Raw genomic sequence first — 13,576 nt, forward strand, 5'->3', positions numbered from 1 at the left:
ACTTCATTCATACATAGTTATAATTTAAATAAATTAAAAGATAAATAATACTTATAATTTATTATACAAATAATAAAATATTAAAATATTTTATAATTCAAAGTAATTTTAAAATAAATATCATTGTAAAATAAATTAAACTATTTTTTATTTTATATAATATTAATAATATAAATATTTTGTTTTATAATAATAATATTTGGATAAAATACTCTATATAAATTAAGACACCTATTTGTAGTCCATACAAATATGATTTGATTTATTATTTGTTACAAATTGCATTAACTTAACAAAATATTACAAATAGTTGAATACAATTATTTATTATATCGTTTTATTTATTAATTTTTTTAAGTATCTCCTAATCTAATAAATTAAAACTAATTTATTACGATACTGAATTTTATTTGAGGATTTATCACTACTTGCTCCATCCTTTTAATTATTTATTACCACTTTTTTTCTATTATTGGTCAGCCCTTTTTTAGTTTCAGACCTTTTTATTTTTCAATCCCCTCCAATAGCCCACCTAAATAAAACTCCTTTTCTGGAAGCCAATTTTCATATTTGCCATTGCAATTAATGTTGGTAGTATACCACACTCTTTCTTTAAGTATACTGTTCTACGGGTTGCCATACATGCTATATGTTGCAAAGTTATTTGTCAGTCAACATATAGGTATTCTTAGCTATTCAAAACCATGCCACCAAAGAACTCACCTAACTAAATATGTTTAAAAAAATCTATCAATTTAGTCACTAGGTCATATTGGGAATAGAATTTTTGTAATTGAAAAAAATTACTAAATTAATAAATTTTCATAAATATATTTGGTAACATCTAATTAGGCATATTAGGTATTATATATGTTATCAATTAACGTTTTACAGCATCAATCTTTAAAGAAAATTGTTAATGGAGTAGCTAGAGGACAAATATGATTAATTCGTAATTTTTGAAGGACCAATTTGATTAAAAAAAATCTTTCAGGAATGAATTTGAAGAATGTCTTATCTTCTAGAGACTAATTTGAATATTAATTCAAAAAACTATTAATAGGATGAAAATTTTTTATGATAATTTTGAATTTGTGGATTAAATTTTTAAGAGGATTCTTTGAAAATAAATTTGAAGTATAAACAATATCGTGTACTTTTATTTAGGGATCTGGATTTGAATGACATTTTTAAATTTAATAGTTGAATATTTTTGTCAAATGGAATAAATTTTGTGTGGGTATATAAATAGTTTAATTTTTTTTTTGTGATAAAAAATGATTATTTATACTTAATTAATTAATTATAGAAATGATTATTTTTTAAGCATTTTCCTGCTAAATAATTAGGCTGGTGGAGTGGAGAAATAAACTTGAAGGCAGCCATGGCATCGTCGCTGTCGCCACCCAAAGTTCCGATGGAGCTCCACGTCGGAAACCGGCAGAAGCTTCTGGAATCCCTTCGCCAACATCTGCTTCAGTCAAGCCTCCTTCTTCGCGGCTTCGTCCTCCTCCAGGGTGGCCAAGAGCAAACGCGTCACGACACTGATCACCTCGAGCCCTTCAGGTTCTTCATTTCCACACTCGTCAACATTATTAATTAGTTAATAATCAATCATTTGCAGTGCTTACTGCCTGATTTCTCTTGCTTCGTATTTTGCAGGCAAGAGAGTTACTTCGCCTACTTGTTTGGAGTCAGAGAACCTGGTTTCTATGGAGCTATTGTTAGTTCATTTCATCTTACACAATTTTCCATGTACAATTAAATAATGTTTTTGATATAGTAGAGTATAGCTGATTATGATTTGTGTATGTTGTTTAAGGACGTTGAAAGCGGGGAATCTATACTCTTTGCTCCTCGGTTACCTGATGAGTATGCTGTTTGGTTGGGAGAAATAAAACCACTCTCCTATCTTAAGGTGATTCAATTGAATGATTAATAAGCATTGAGTATTCCTTCATGGATTTGCAAGTTAAATTCTGTGTTTTTGAGGGTCACATCTTTGGACTTTTTGATTCTTCTTGCAGGAACACTACATGGTTAGCACGGCATGCTTCACAGATGAAATTGCAAGTGTTTTGCAAGAGCGTTACAAGGGTTCGGGGAAACCCTTGCTCTTTCTCTTGCATGGCCTAAACACAGATAGCAACAATTTCTCTACACCAGCTGACTTTGAGGTTGTCAACGCTCTTCTTGTTGTTTTGATTAAGAAATGGATTAGTATAGTCATTTGCTTCCATTGGTGTCATATTATTTCTTACCCGATAATGTTGTTGCATCTGATCTCAGTTGCACCAATGCTGTTTGTTGTTATTCGTGATGACATGGTTGTACTTGCACATTTCTTCCTTTGGAAACTGGATTTATTTATATTTATAATTTGAATTTCTTAGGGCATCGACAAGTTCAATAAGGATCTGACAACTTTGCATCCCATACTAACTGAATGCCGAGTCATCAAGTCAGAAATGGAGATTGCTCTTATCCAGTATGCAAATGATATTAGCTCTGAAGCTCATGTTGAGGTAACTAATTGTCATGCCTAAATTTTTGCTTTTCTCCTGAATATTGTTTAATATTGATGTGAAATGTTCTGACAGCCATGGAGATAACTATCCCAATAATATTTCATTATGCATGTACTTTACAGAATTTCATTTGAAAACCCTTATAAACCATTATCTTCTTGACACCTATTTTATAGTTAGCAATAATCTTCTGAGTTTTTTTACTTTTTTTGTAGCTTTTAAATGAAAGTGATTATGGGAATTACCTTTTAGATTTAATGATATTTTCGTAGATAAAACAAGGTGCTGATATAGAACAAATAGTCCACAAAGAGGACTAGCTTCATTTACTTTGTTACATTTCTTCCCTTTTTATTCCGTGTAATGGATTTAAGTAACGGAATTAGGAACATTTGTTTGGGGTTTTAAAAGATATCCTATCTATTGGTAGGGGAAAATGATATATAATATCAACAAACTTGAAACGAATTTTGTTGTACATCACAATGAAACAGATTATGAGAAAAGCTAAAGTGGGCATGAAGGAGTATCAGCTAGAAAGCATGTTCCTTCACCACACCTACATGTATGGTGGATGTAGGCATTGCTCCTACACATGTATATGTGCTACTGGTGATAACAGGTACACCTCTTTGATAATGCAACTGTACACTTTTTTATTCATATGGTTCTTGGATAATTCGGTCTATGTCCATTTGTAAGGAATACTTCTTGGTTCTGTTTACCCATAGTAGAAACTGAGTAGTTGAAACACTGTTTAATTTGTTGCTTCATGCCCATATCTGTTCTGCAGTAGCAAAATGAAGGATCATTTACATTTTTTAACTTCAAGTGCTATTTTGTGATACCGTGCATGAAGTTTTCATATTATTTATTATTTATGTTTTTTAAGTAGCTGCATTCTATGTCATAAATATTTGTGCATCAATGCAGTGCTGTTCTCCATTATGGGCATGCAGCAGCTCCAAATGACAAGGTATGGCATATTTATTCCCTTGTTTTTTTGGTCATTATGTTTGCAGGCGATGCTATTAGGATTGATTGGCTATCAGAATTCTGGTCATTAAGATGATTGGTTGTTGTTTGCAAAATTTCTCTGTGCTATATGGTGACTTTATATCTGACAAATCACCATTCTAAAGTGTTGAAAGATTACTTTTTCTGACTCTTTTAGAAAGAGACCAAATAAGATTATTTCTTTTGTCTGAATTCATGGTTAGTAGTTGTTTACTCCTAAGGATTTCGATTGATTGGTTTTTGTTGCAAAATTTTGTGTGCTATATGTGACTTTATATGTGACAAATCAACATGCTAAAGTATTGAAAGCTTACTTTTTTCTTTTCCTTTAGAAAGAGACAAAATAAGATGAAGCTATTGTCTGAATTTCGATGACCAGTACTTGTATACTTCTAAGGTTGTGTAAGTTTTAAAAACATCCCTTTTTTTGTAGACTCTGGAAGATGGAGGGATGGCACTACTTGATATGGGAGCTGAATACCACTTTTATGGGTCCGACATCACATGCTCTTTCCCTGTAAGTCTATCCATTAGCAAATAAATCTGTTCTTTGCGATAAAATTGCGAGTAATCTTACTGTGTCTTCAGACATGACTGCTAACTTGGCATAGCACTACATATCTTTGCTGTTCTTGTATTTTATTGTTTTAGTTATACACTATCCTGTACTAATATTGTTCTGTTATTGTACCAGGCATTAGTGGTATGTGAATTCTCACTTTATGCTCAATTTATACTTTTCTGTGCAGATAAATCGAAAGTTTACGATTGATCAGTCTCTCATATATAATGTAAGTGCTTTCTTCTAATAAATCCTATTTTATCAAAGTCTAAACAAAGATCTTTACTTTGTGCACACTGCACAAATCTGTACCACTGCAGTTTAATCCCGCACTGCTGTGCATTTTCCCCTACAGTTCTTAGTTCCAATTTGCATGTTATGCAGGCTGTCCTTGATGCTCATAATGCTGTTATATCTGCAATGAAGCCTGGAGTATTCTGGGTTGATATGCACATGTATGATCAAATACCAGTATTGCTTCTGACTGATTCTGATAAAATACTGTAGACCCTAAGATGTCTGTGATCCTTGGTTTCAAGTGGTAATGGTTGTGGACAAGTAAAATTATATGTGCTTTATTTAAGCTTCTGGGTTTTTAAATATAACAATTTTCATGAGCAATTAAGTGTATCTCCTCCCCCCCGGGCCCCTTTTCTTTTCTCTTTCTCTCCCCTCTTCTTTTTCCAATATATTTTGGGGGTGCAAATGTGCAATTTTTGATATTGTATGCTGATTTTCAACGTTATTTATAATGAAAACAGTAAGACGAATTTATGCAGGGATCAGAAGTCTGAATGAGTTAATATCCATGGATGGGTTTTTTATATTGAAAATTCCTTTATTACTCTCACGTGAAGGTACATTGCATTGTTGCCTCTGATTTCCTTTTCTAACATTGCAGATTAGCAGAAAGAGTCATTTTAGAGGCACTAAAGAAGGGACAAGTTGTTGTAGGGTAATAACATTTTTATGTGTTTTGTTTATTGTCTTCATGGAGGGAAAACAAATTGAATCTTGATACTACCTCTTGTGTACTGTTAGCTAAATTGTATTTTTGGTGTAGTGATGTTGATGAGATGGTGCCTGCACGCTTGGGTGCTGTTTTTATGCCACATGGTCTCGGCCATTTCCTTGGTCTTGATACACATGACCCTGGGGGCTACATAAAGGTCTTTGTGTAACTTGCTCAGTCACATATTCCACTGTCTTTTTCCCCACTCATATAATGAAAGTTGTTCTGATTTGTAGGGTCTGGAAAGAAGAAAGGAACCTGGACTAAAATCATTGCGTACAGTCAGAGAGCTCCAGGAAGGAATGGTTAGTTATGGCTTTTTTGAGTTAACAGAACTTCCTATAATATGCAAGGGTAGTAGGCTAGTATCTGCCTATCTTGGTAGTTTACCATTTTTGTTTTCTATTGGGTTAATCTACATTAGGAATGACAGTAATGATACACCTGAAACTTGTTTTCTATTTTTATTTTTTAAAGGATAAAAAAAAAAAAGAATCTTTTTGGTTTATTAAGCCATCTAGCTGCCCTCTATATTCTATTTGAAAGATTTGTGACCCAAAGTCCCAAAGTCTTCATTGGAGCTTTACTTGTTAGTCTTTTGGGCATGGTAATGCTGAACGTTAAAATCAAAAGAATTATTATTATAATTGTGAACCCTTGTTTGCTTTAGTTGGTACTTGGTTTGGTAGTAGAAATATGAACTTGGTGATAAGTAACCTTGGTTTACTCTTATAGGTCATCACTGTGGAACCTGGATGCTACTTCATTAATGCTCTGTTATGCCCAGCCATGAATAGTCCAGAAACCTCCAAGTTCATCAACCAGGAAGTAATTAAAAGATTTAATGGCTTTGGTGGAGTCCGTATTGAGAGTGATGTGGTATGCGATTTGTTGAAACCTTGTTTGTCTATTTTAGTTTATCATTTCCATTTTTTCAATATCATTATGTAGGTGTAATCCTTATCTGACTTTATTTATATGTTTATGATGTATTCAGCTGGTTACTGCCGCTGGTTGCTACAATATGACCAAGTGTCCCAGGGAAATAAAGGAGATTGAAGCAGTGATGGCAGGAGCACCATGGCCTATTAAGAAGACTTTGTCTAATCATGTAAATGAGAACAGCTCTCTCTCGGTTTCTAGCTAGTTATATGCATGTATGGCATAGTTGTATAATATTAGAAAATACTTCCTCAGTGTGAGCTTTTCTTATCAGAGATGAGACTGCAAGTTTACTTAATAAATTCCAGTCGTGGAGGATCATAAATTCCGTAAGAATATGAATCACTACCAAGTCTCGACTCTCGAATTTCTTTTTTTGGGGACTTACTATGAAATCGTGTGTTTTTTCATTTGATTAAGCAAAGTTATTATATAATATACCCTCCAAAGGAACACACATAAAAAGCAGCAGCATTATCAGCATCATGGCCTTGGAGAAATGTTTAAGTACCACAGTAGGAACAGCAAGATTTCAATGTCTTTTTCCATTGTCCATTGTCTTAAAGGATAAAACTTGTTTTCCCAACTTAACAGAGGATTTAACAAGTCCTTGCTACACACAACAGTATCAAAGTCAAATTCATCTCTTTACTCAACTGGTGGTACCTCTAGGTAATCCCCTTTCGCTTTGAATGCTCATGAAAACTGAAAAGGTAAATGAAGGTGATTAGTAATTACCATTTACACAAGTAACACAACCCTTTTTTTTTGTGACTCGTAACACAACCCTTTGATAGCCTTAATTGCTTCTTGTAAGGTTTTGAATTTTTTCTTCACACAATAGGGAACTATGACTAGAAGCCATGAAAGTGCATATAGTGGGGTTGTGTTTTATGTAGAGTCAAACTTTTTTTTTTAAAATCATACTATGTATGTACTTTTTTAAAATACAGCTTATAGGAGGTACTGACGTATCACATGTTACAAACTTGGAGAATCAAGAAGTCCAAGAATTGGTTCCTTGGTTAAATTTTGTTGAAGTTGCAGCTAGTTAGTTCCTTGACTTAGTCTTAGAGGAACTTATCTCTCTCTCTCTCTCTCTCTATATATATATATATGAGTGTTCTTAGTTGTATAACGTGCTGTAATTCATTGTGATAATTCAATTCCATCTAATTTTTCTTCTGCTGCAAATTACTGGTTTTCTCTTTATTCTGTTTCTGTTTCCTAGTGCTATCTTCTTTGCATTAGTGCATTCTTCTTCTTTTATAACCCAACCTCACCATTATTCATTCAGAGCTATATTACTTTTGTGTAAATTTTATTGATAGATGATGATGATAATAATGATGATAATGCATTTTTCTTGCCATTATATGTATTAGTTAAATGCATTTTATTTGTACTCGTATTTTCATTAGTTGGGTATATAATTGAACGATGATAAACACCAAATCCATAAATCATTAATTTTTTTTCAACAATTGCTATATAAAATATCAATGCCATTTATATATATAGATGGCCCGAAGCGGATCAAGGAGGGCAAGGGGAAGAAGGCGTGAAATAAAATGTCAGTATGAATGCAATATGACAGATGCAAGAACAAGAAATTAAATATGAAGTTAGATGCGGCGGTAGTCCGCACGCATATACAAGTTAGTATGAGGTTAGATGTGGCAGTAGTCCACACGCATATACAAGTTAGTATATGAAAGCTAAATATGAAACACACGAAGATGAGGAACTGAATAATTTTTTATTAGAAAATAGATTGAAAACAAGAAGAGAAAAGAAGCGGAGCTGAAGAGCTTACAAGAGAACACTCAGAGCTTCTCTCTCTAACTTCTCTCTATGATTGAGTAAACTGAAGGGTGCCTTACAATGAGAATGATGCCTCCTTTTATAATTGAGGATTCTACTGTTTCTACAGTGTAGGTAAGCGTGACCTGAACTATAGCTACAGTACCGTAAAAGTTCGAATTTTGTTTTGGTGATCATAACTACATTTATGGGATTTTAATCACCACCTAGGCAAACTTCGAAACAATCTTCGTCACTTCGTTTGTCTTGATCTTGTTCATCACCTCCTTCTTTAGACGAGGACTCTTCGTCTTCTTGAAGTAAGCGAAGGATTTGTTGAAGCTTTCCTTTGATTGATTCTTTCGATTGGGAGGCTGCAAGGGCTGCCTGGATTTGTGCCTTCTGATTGAGAAACGAAGCTGTTTTTGGATTGGAGATCTTCTGATTATGAGGATTAGTTTTGAACCATTCTCTGACCTTTCCTGGATAGGCCATTGATGAATCAAATTGGGACCACCATTTGACATAAGCATGCCTCTGTAATATTGGGAATGATTTAGGGTGGTCTGACTTTGCATATTTGTATTGCCACGAGAATACCCAGGCTAGTGAAAAGATTGCGAAAAATTTTAACATTACAGGAACACATGTTTCCTAAACGTCAAATTTTGATTGAAAAATTTTATACCCTTCATCGGTAGGTGAGGGTAAGATTTCGGGGATTGGCCCAAAGAAGTCCCACCATTGGTAGAACCAATTTGGAAAAACATAATTTGATTTTCTTTTAAAATAGATTAGCCATGAATGTCTGTACTGGGCATTTTGAAACCAAAATACCTTAGTCCAAGCTTCCATGTAGTCCCAATAATTAAAACCTACTGGGTCATAGTTTTGAGAAAACTTTGGGTTTTGTTTAGATTGTTCCCAAATTGCTTTGGGGTCAAGACTTTGAGGATTTGGATTGTTGAATGGGTTATGAGGTCAGGATTGGTTTTGTCCTTGTAGTGTTTAATAGATACTGAGTCAGTATCTACTAAAATAAATTCATAAAATTGACGGATTTTATTTGGTGCAAATGGCTTGAAATGGAATTCAGTGGGAAAGAATTTTGGGATGACTTTGTTTGGTGAATTATCTCAGAATTCAGGCTCCATTTGAATAATGTTTGAATATTTGTTTGTGGACATGTAATTGGTTTGGGCCTTTTGTGTATTGGTAGTGATTGAGGATGTCTGTGGTGTCAAGACTATGGCTTTTTCTTTTGGTTTTTGGATGATTGTTTTTTGGTTGGCTACTTGGGATATTAGCTGAGCTAGGTCAATTTCTTCATCTGAGTCACTGCAGATGTCGGTCCAAGATTTTTTGTTAAGTTTAGTGAAACCTTGGTCTTGTAAGGCCAAGAGGGTTTCGATTAGAAAGGCGTAATCTGCCTTAGTCTGTTTGGCTTGGTTGATTGCTAGTTCATTAGATTGTTGGGCTGGATTGTTGGAGTGTTGTTAGGTAGATGACCCAGATTCATGATCCGATTGAGAACCTTTGGATGACCCTGGAAAGGCCAGGCGAATACCTCTGCCTCTGCCTCTTGAGGAGGCGATAATTGCCTTTTTAGGCATCTTGTGCTTGCTTGTCTCCCTGCAGATATTCACGTGTAAGAAAGTCAGGGAGAGAGTTTAAGTTACCCTTGATGTGCTCAATATCGAAATCAAAAACGCTTAGGATGGCTTGCCATCTGGCAAAAATTTGTTTTGATACAAGGTTTTTAACATCTTTTTGTAAGACTTCTTTAGCCGATTTGCAATCAACTCGGACAAAAAATTTTTGATTGAGTAAATCAGATTGAAATTTTGTGATGTATAAAACTATTGCTAAAATTTCTTTTTTGATGGTGGAATAGTTTTGTTGAGTACTATTCCAATGCTTTGATGTGAATGCAATGATACACTCTTTATCATGCAATTTTTGTTTTAAGATACCACCATATCCTAAATCAGATGCATATATTTCAATGATTTTGAATGCATGGGGAACAGGTAGGTACATACAAGGAAGATTGCGAACTTTGGTTTTAAGAAATCTGATGATCTCAGAATGTTTGTTTGTCTAAGGTGGAGGATTTTTCTTAAGCCTATCATGGAGAGGCTTAATAAGATTGTTAAGATTTGGGATGAATTCCGTGACATAATTAAGACATCCTAGGAACCTCTGGAGTTGAGGTTTGTTAAAGATATAGTCTGGGAACTTTTGTACAAATAAAATTGATCTTTCGATTGGGGTTATAGTTCCTTGGAAAATCATATGACCAAGAAAACAGATTTTTGTTTGGAAAAGGACAATTTTTGATTTAGAAACAGCAAGTCCGTTTTTTTGGATGATGTACATAAAAGTCTTAACATGTTTGAAATGTTCTCCTAAAGTTTGAGAGAAGATTAAGACATCATCTATATAAATGATTGCAAAGTTTGAATATGGATTAAAAATATCGTTCATGATTTTTTGAAATTCAGATGGGGCATTTTTCAGACCAAACGACATTACAATCCATTCATATTGTCCGAATGGAACAGTAAATGCAGTTTTATATTTGTCAGATTCTTTAATTTGGATTTGCCAAAACCCAGATTTCATATCAAATTTTGAAAAGATATTTGCTGAGTTTAGCCTATTGAGCAAATCTTTTTTGTTTGGGATAGGATAATGAATCAATTGTAAAGCTTGATTCAAAGGTTTGTAATTGATGACAAGCCTGGGGGTTCCTTGTTCTATCTCAACTTGCTTATTGACATAAAAAGCTGAGCAGGACCAAGGACTCTTACTTGGACAAATTAATCCTTTGTCCAGAAGATCTTTAATCTCTTTTTGACAATGCTGCAAAAGCTCCTCATTCATTTGAATGGGGTGAGCTTTTGTAGGGATTCGTGATTCTTTGAAATCTTTTTCATAAGGAAGATCCACAATGTGTTCTTTCCTTTCCCAGAAGGCATGAGGCAGATCTGAACAGATAGACTTTTCAATATGGTTTGAAAGATTTTTTATTTTATCTTGAATCCTTGGTTGGGAAAGTTGGGATTCAAGGATTTTGAAGGAGATTTCTTCTTTCAAAAAACAAATCTGTTTGGTTTTGGATTCAATTAGGTTTAGGGATTTCTGGATTGGTGAGTCTAGAAATTCAAAGAAAGTTTCCTATCCATCCACATAAGAGGTAATTCTAGGAAAATCTGCCATGTATAGATACAAAAGGATTATAAAAGGCATCCCCAGGACTACATCGTTTTTGATATCCTTTGCTATGATGAAATTGGTCGAAATCCTAAGATTACCCTTTTCAACAAAAGCATTGGATAATTTGAATTTGATATTTAGTCTTTCAGCCGTTATCGAGCTAAGACGTTCAGTAGTCTTTTCAAAATACTTTGTGGTGATCAGACCTTCTTTAATACAATTTGAATCTGCACCTGAGTCAAAAAGTGCTATGGTTTCAAGAACAAAATCTTTAACGACAATCTGGATATTAATACGACATTTCATAAAAGAAAATATGTTTATTATTCTCAATATTTCTTTTCCATCATTGTCGTTAGAAATTTCATTTTCTTGTTTTTCAGAAAACTCAGGATGGTTTATAAGAGAATCAAGTTCTTCATCATCAGGCTCTTCTTCTTGCATTAATTGCGAAAGAATGAGTTGATGATTGTCTTGATTTCTTTTGATCTCTCGGATTTCCTTTTTAAGGTTGTTGACCTTAGTATGGAGATCCTGAATGGTTATAGGACGAATAACTTATTTTTCTAATTTTTTAAAAATGGGTTTAACATCATATTTATTATTAAGGACAAGATTTTTGGGTTTCTTTCCCTTTTGTAAAGATTTTTTTAATTTCAAAAGAAAGTCTTTCTTTTGTTCTGGATCCTCAATAGCCTTTATAGCATCAAATAAGAGATCTTGATCTTTAGATAAAACATTAATTTGCTTGACATCAGAATCTGAGGATGATTCAATATCATCAATTTGGATATTATTGATATCATCCGAGGATTCTGGTCCAGAATTATCGTCTGAACTTTCAATTAAAAGATTGTTAATCTGTTCCTCAATCTGGGGGTCAAGGTTCATATTATTAATCTTTCCTTTTAACTTATAGTATTTGCTAACATGTCCTAGTTTTTTACATGTATAGCAAATAATAGGGTTTTTCTGGGGATACTTTTGGAAATTCTTTTGGAAACCTTTTTCATTCTTAGTTCTTTGAAAACTTTTTCTTGGTCTTCTGAAATTCTTTTCAGGATAAGGTTTAAAAACTTTTTGATTGGATGATCTTTTAGATTTCCTAGGGTGACAAGCAGGAAGACCAAATTGTTCACAGAAAGTTCCCAAATCAATACGGTTTTGTTTTTTCTCACGAGCAAGTTGCCGTTGGATCTTATCATCTTGACAAATCTTTAGAGCAACTTTTTGGATGAAAGAGATAATTTGGCCATAACTTAACGCATCATAGGGAATTATCCCATCCAGTTAAGCTACGAATTTTGTCCCTTACTTTATCTCCCAGGGATTTGGGAAGTCCGGCCAGGAATTTTTCCTTCCAAAAAGGTTGTTGACTGTCCTCTCTGGTATAGACCCTAGTAAGAAAGGTATCTTTGTACCATCAGAAGTCGGATAAAGTTTTGCATCTGAGATTGAAAAGTAATTCGGTAGAATGATCTTTCCAAAGAGATGGGTCACCGATGAAATGGCTTGCTATTGTGAAGACTAAGGTGTTAACAGCATCAGGGATAGGCTCCCCGTCATCACCAAGGATGGGTTTGTTTTGATCATTAACCTTTATGGCATAAAAGATTGATTGTTTTTGGTCATCAGAAAGGTAGTTATCCCACCAACCTTTGAGTTGACCGGAAAAACCAGAAACAATAACATTGGCTATTGCTTCCTCAGAGGTTTCGTGAGCAGCTTGATAGGTTGTCCCTACCATGGTCATATGCTGAAGCATACTCATGATATTGTATTCGGTTTTACCATCTATGTTCCATTCATAGACATTATTGGCATTGAAGCTGACAAAACCTAGTTCTCATTCTTTAAGAGCTAGGTCAGGAGCAGATATACGATTATAACTAAGCCCAGAGGGTTTGGTTAAACCCTTCCACTTAGTCATGGAATTGGTCATGATTGGGCTAACTTTGAGAGATGATTTACCTGAATCATCACTTTGATCTGAAGAGGACTCATTTGAGTCTTGGTTAAGAGCATTAATGGCTTTGGATGCACGAGTCTATATCCGAGATGTAGATTCACCAGAGTTTGTAGGAGTTTCAGGGACAGTAGTAAGACGATTTAAAAGTTGGTCAATCTTTTGCATGACTTCTAAATTGCCGGATTCTTGTTTTAAAATAGAAGTTTTAAGACTTTGTTTAGCCTTGCTACTTATTTTGAAAGGTTTAAAAAGTGGTTTTTCAATAGTTTTGGAAGTAGAGGCTTCAGGAGCTTTTTTCAAAGACAAAAGAGATCCTGAAGATGAAAGGTTGTCACCCAGACATTGTAAAAAGCTATTAGTATAATTTGATTGCTCAATGAGATTTTTAATATCTTTTGGGACGACAGCTTCATCTACATTTTTTGTTTTAAATGGAGAGGCCATAACCGGGTTATGTCCTTCCGTATTTGAAATAACAAAAGGTCCTTTTGGAGAAAACTCAGATCTGATTAAATTTCCATCTT

General features: G+C 34.1%; 1 protein-coding gene across 1 annotated transcript; it reads left to right on the forward strand.

Moving 5' to 3' along the window:
- Window positions 1-1,349: 1,349 nt before the first annotated feature.
- LOC107633334 (Metallopeptidase M24 family protein) lies at window positions 1,350-6,394 on the forward strand. The gene is made up of 15 exons (XM_088509292.1): window positions 1,350-1,566; window positions 1,663-1,723; window positions 1,823-1,918; window positions 2,028-2,177; window positions 2,394-2,525; window positions 3,023-3,150; window positions 3,462-3,504; window positions 3,979-4,062; window positions 4,295-4,336; window positions 4,492-4,562; window positions 5,009-5,062; window positions 5,171-5,276; window positions 5,356-5,424; window positions 5,855-5,998; window positions 6,117-6,394. The coding sequence occupies exons 1-15, from the start codon at window positions 1,385-1,387 to the stop codon at window positions 6,264-6,266; spliced, it is 1,512 nt and encodes a 503-aa protein (XP_088365418.1). The 5' UTR covers window positions 1,350-1,384; the 3' UTR covers window positions 6,267-6,394.
- Window positions 6,395-13,576: the final 7,182 nt, after the last annotated feature.

Source organism: Arachis ipaensis, chromosome B3 (genome assembly GCF_059453495.1).
Source record: "Arachis ipaensis isolate K30076 ecotype BB chromosome B3, ASM5945349v1, whole genome shotgun sequence".
In the NCBI taxonomy this organism is placed as follows: Eukaryota; Viridiplantae; Streptophyta; class Magnoliopsida; order Fabales; family Fabaceae; genus Arachis; species Arachis ipaensis.

What these genes read in the sequence shown, in the direction of transcription:
- LOC107633334 (XM_088509292.1), top strand. Translation starts at nt 1,385, where the DNA reads ATGGCATCGTCGCTGTCGCCACCCAAAGTTCCGATGGAGCTCCACGTC. An exon ending in AACCACTCTCCTATCTTAAG is followed by an intron (nt 1,919 to 2,027) that starts GTGATTCAATTG and finishes TTCTTCTTGCAG; the next exon opens with GAACACTACATGGTTAGCAC. An exon ending in CAGCAGCTCCAAATGACAAG is followed by an intron (nt 3,505 to 3,978) that starts GTATGGCATATT and finishes CTTTTTTTGTAG; the next exon opens with ACTCTGGAAGATGGAGGGAT.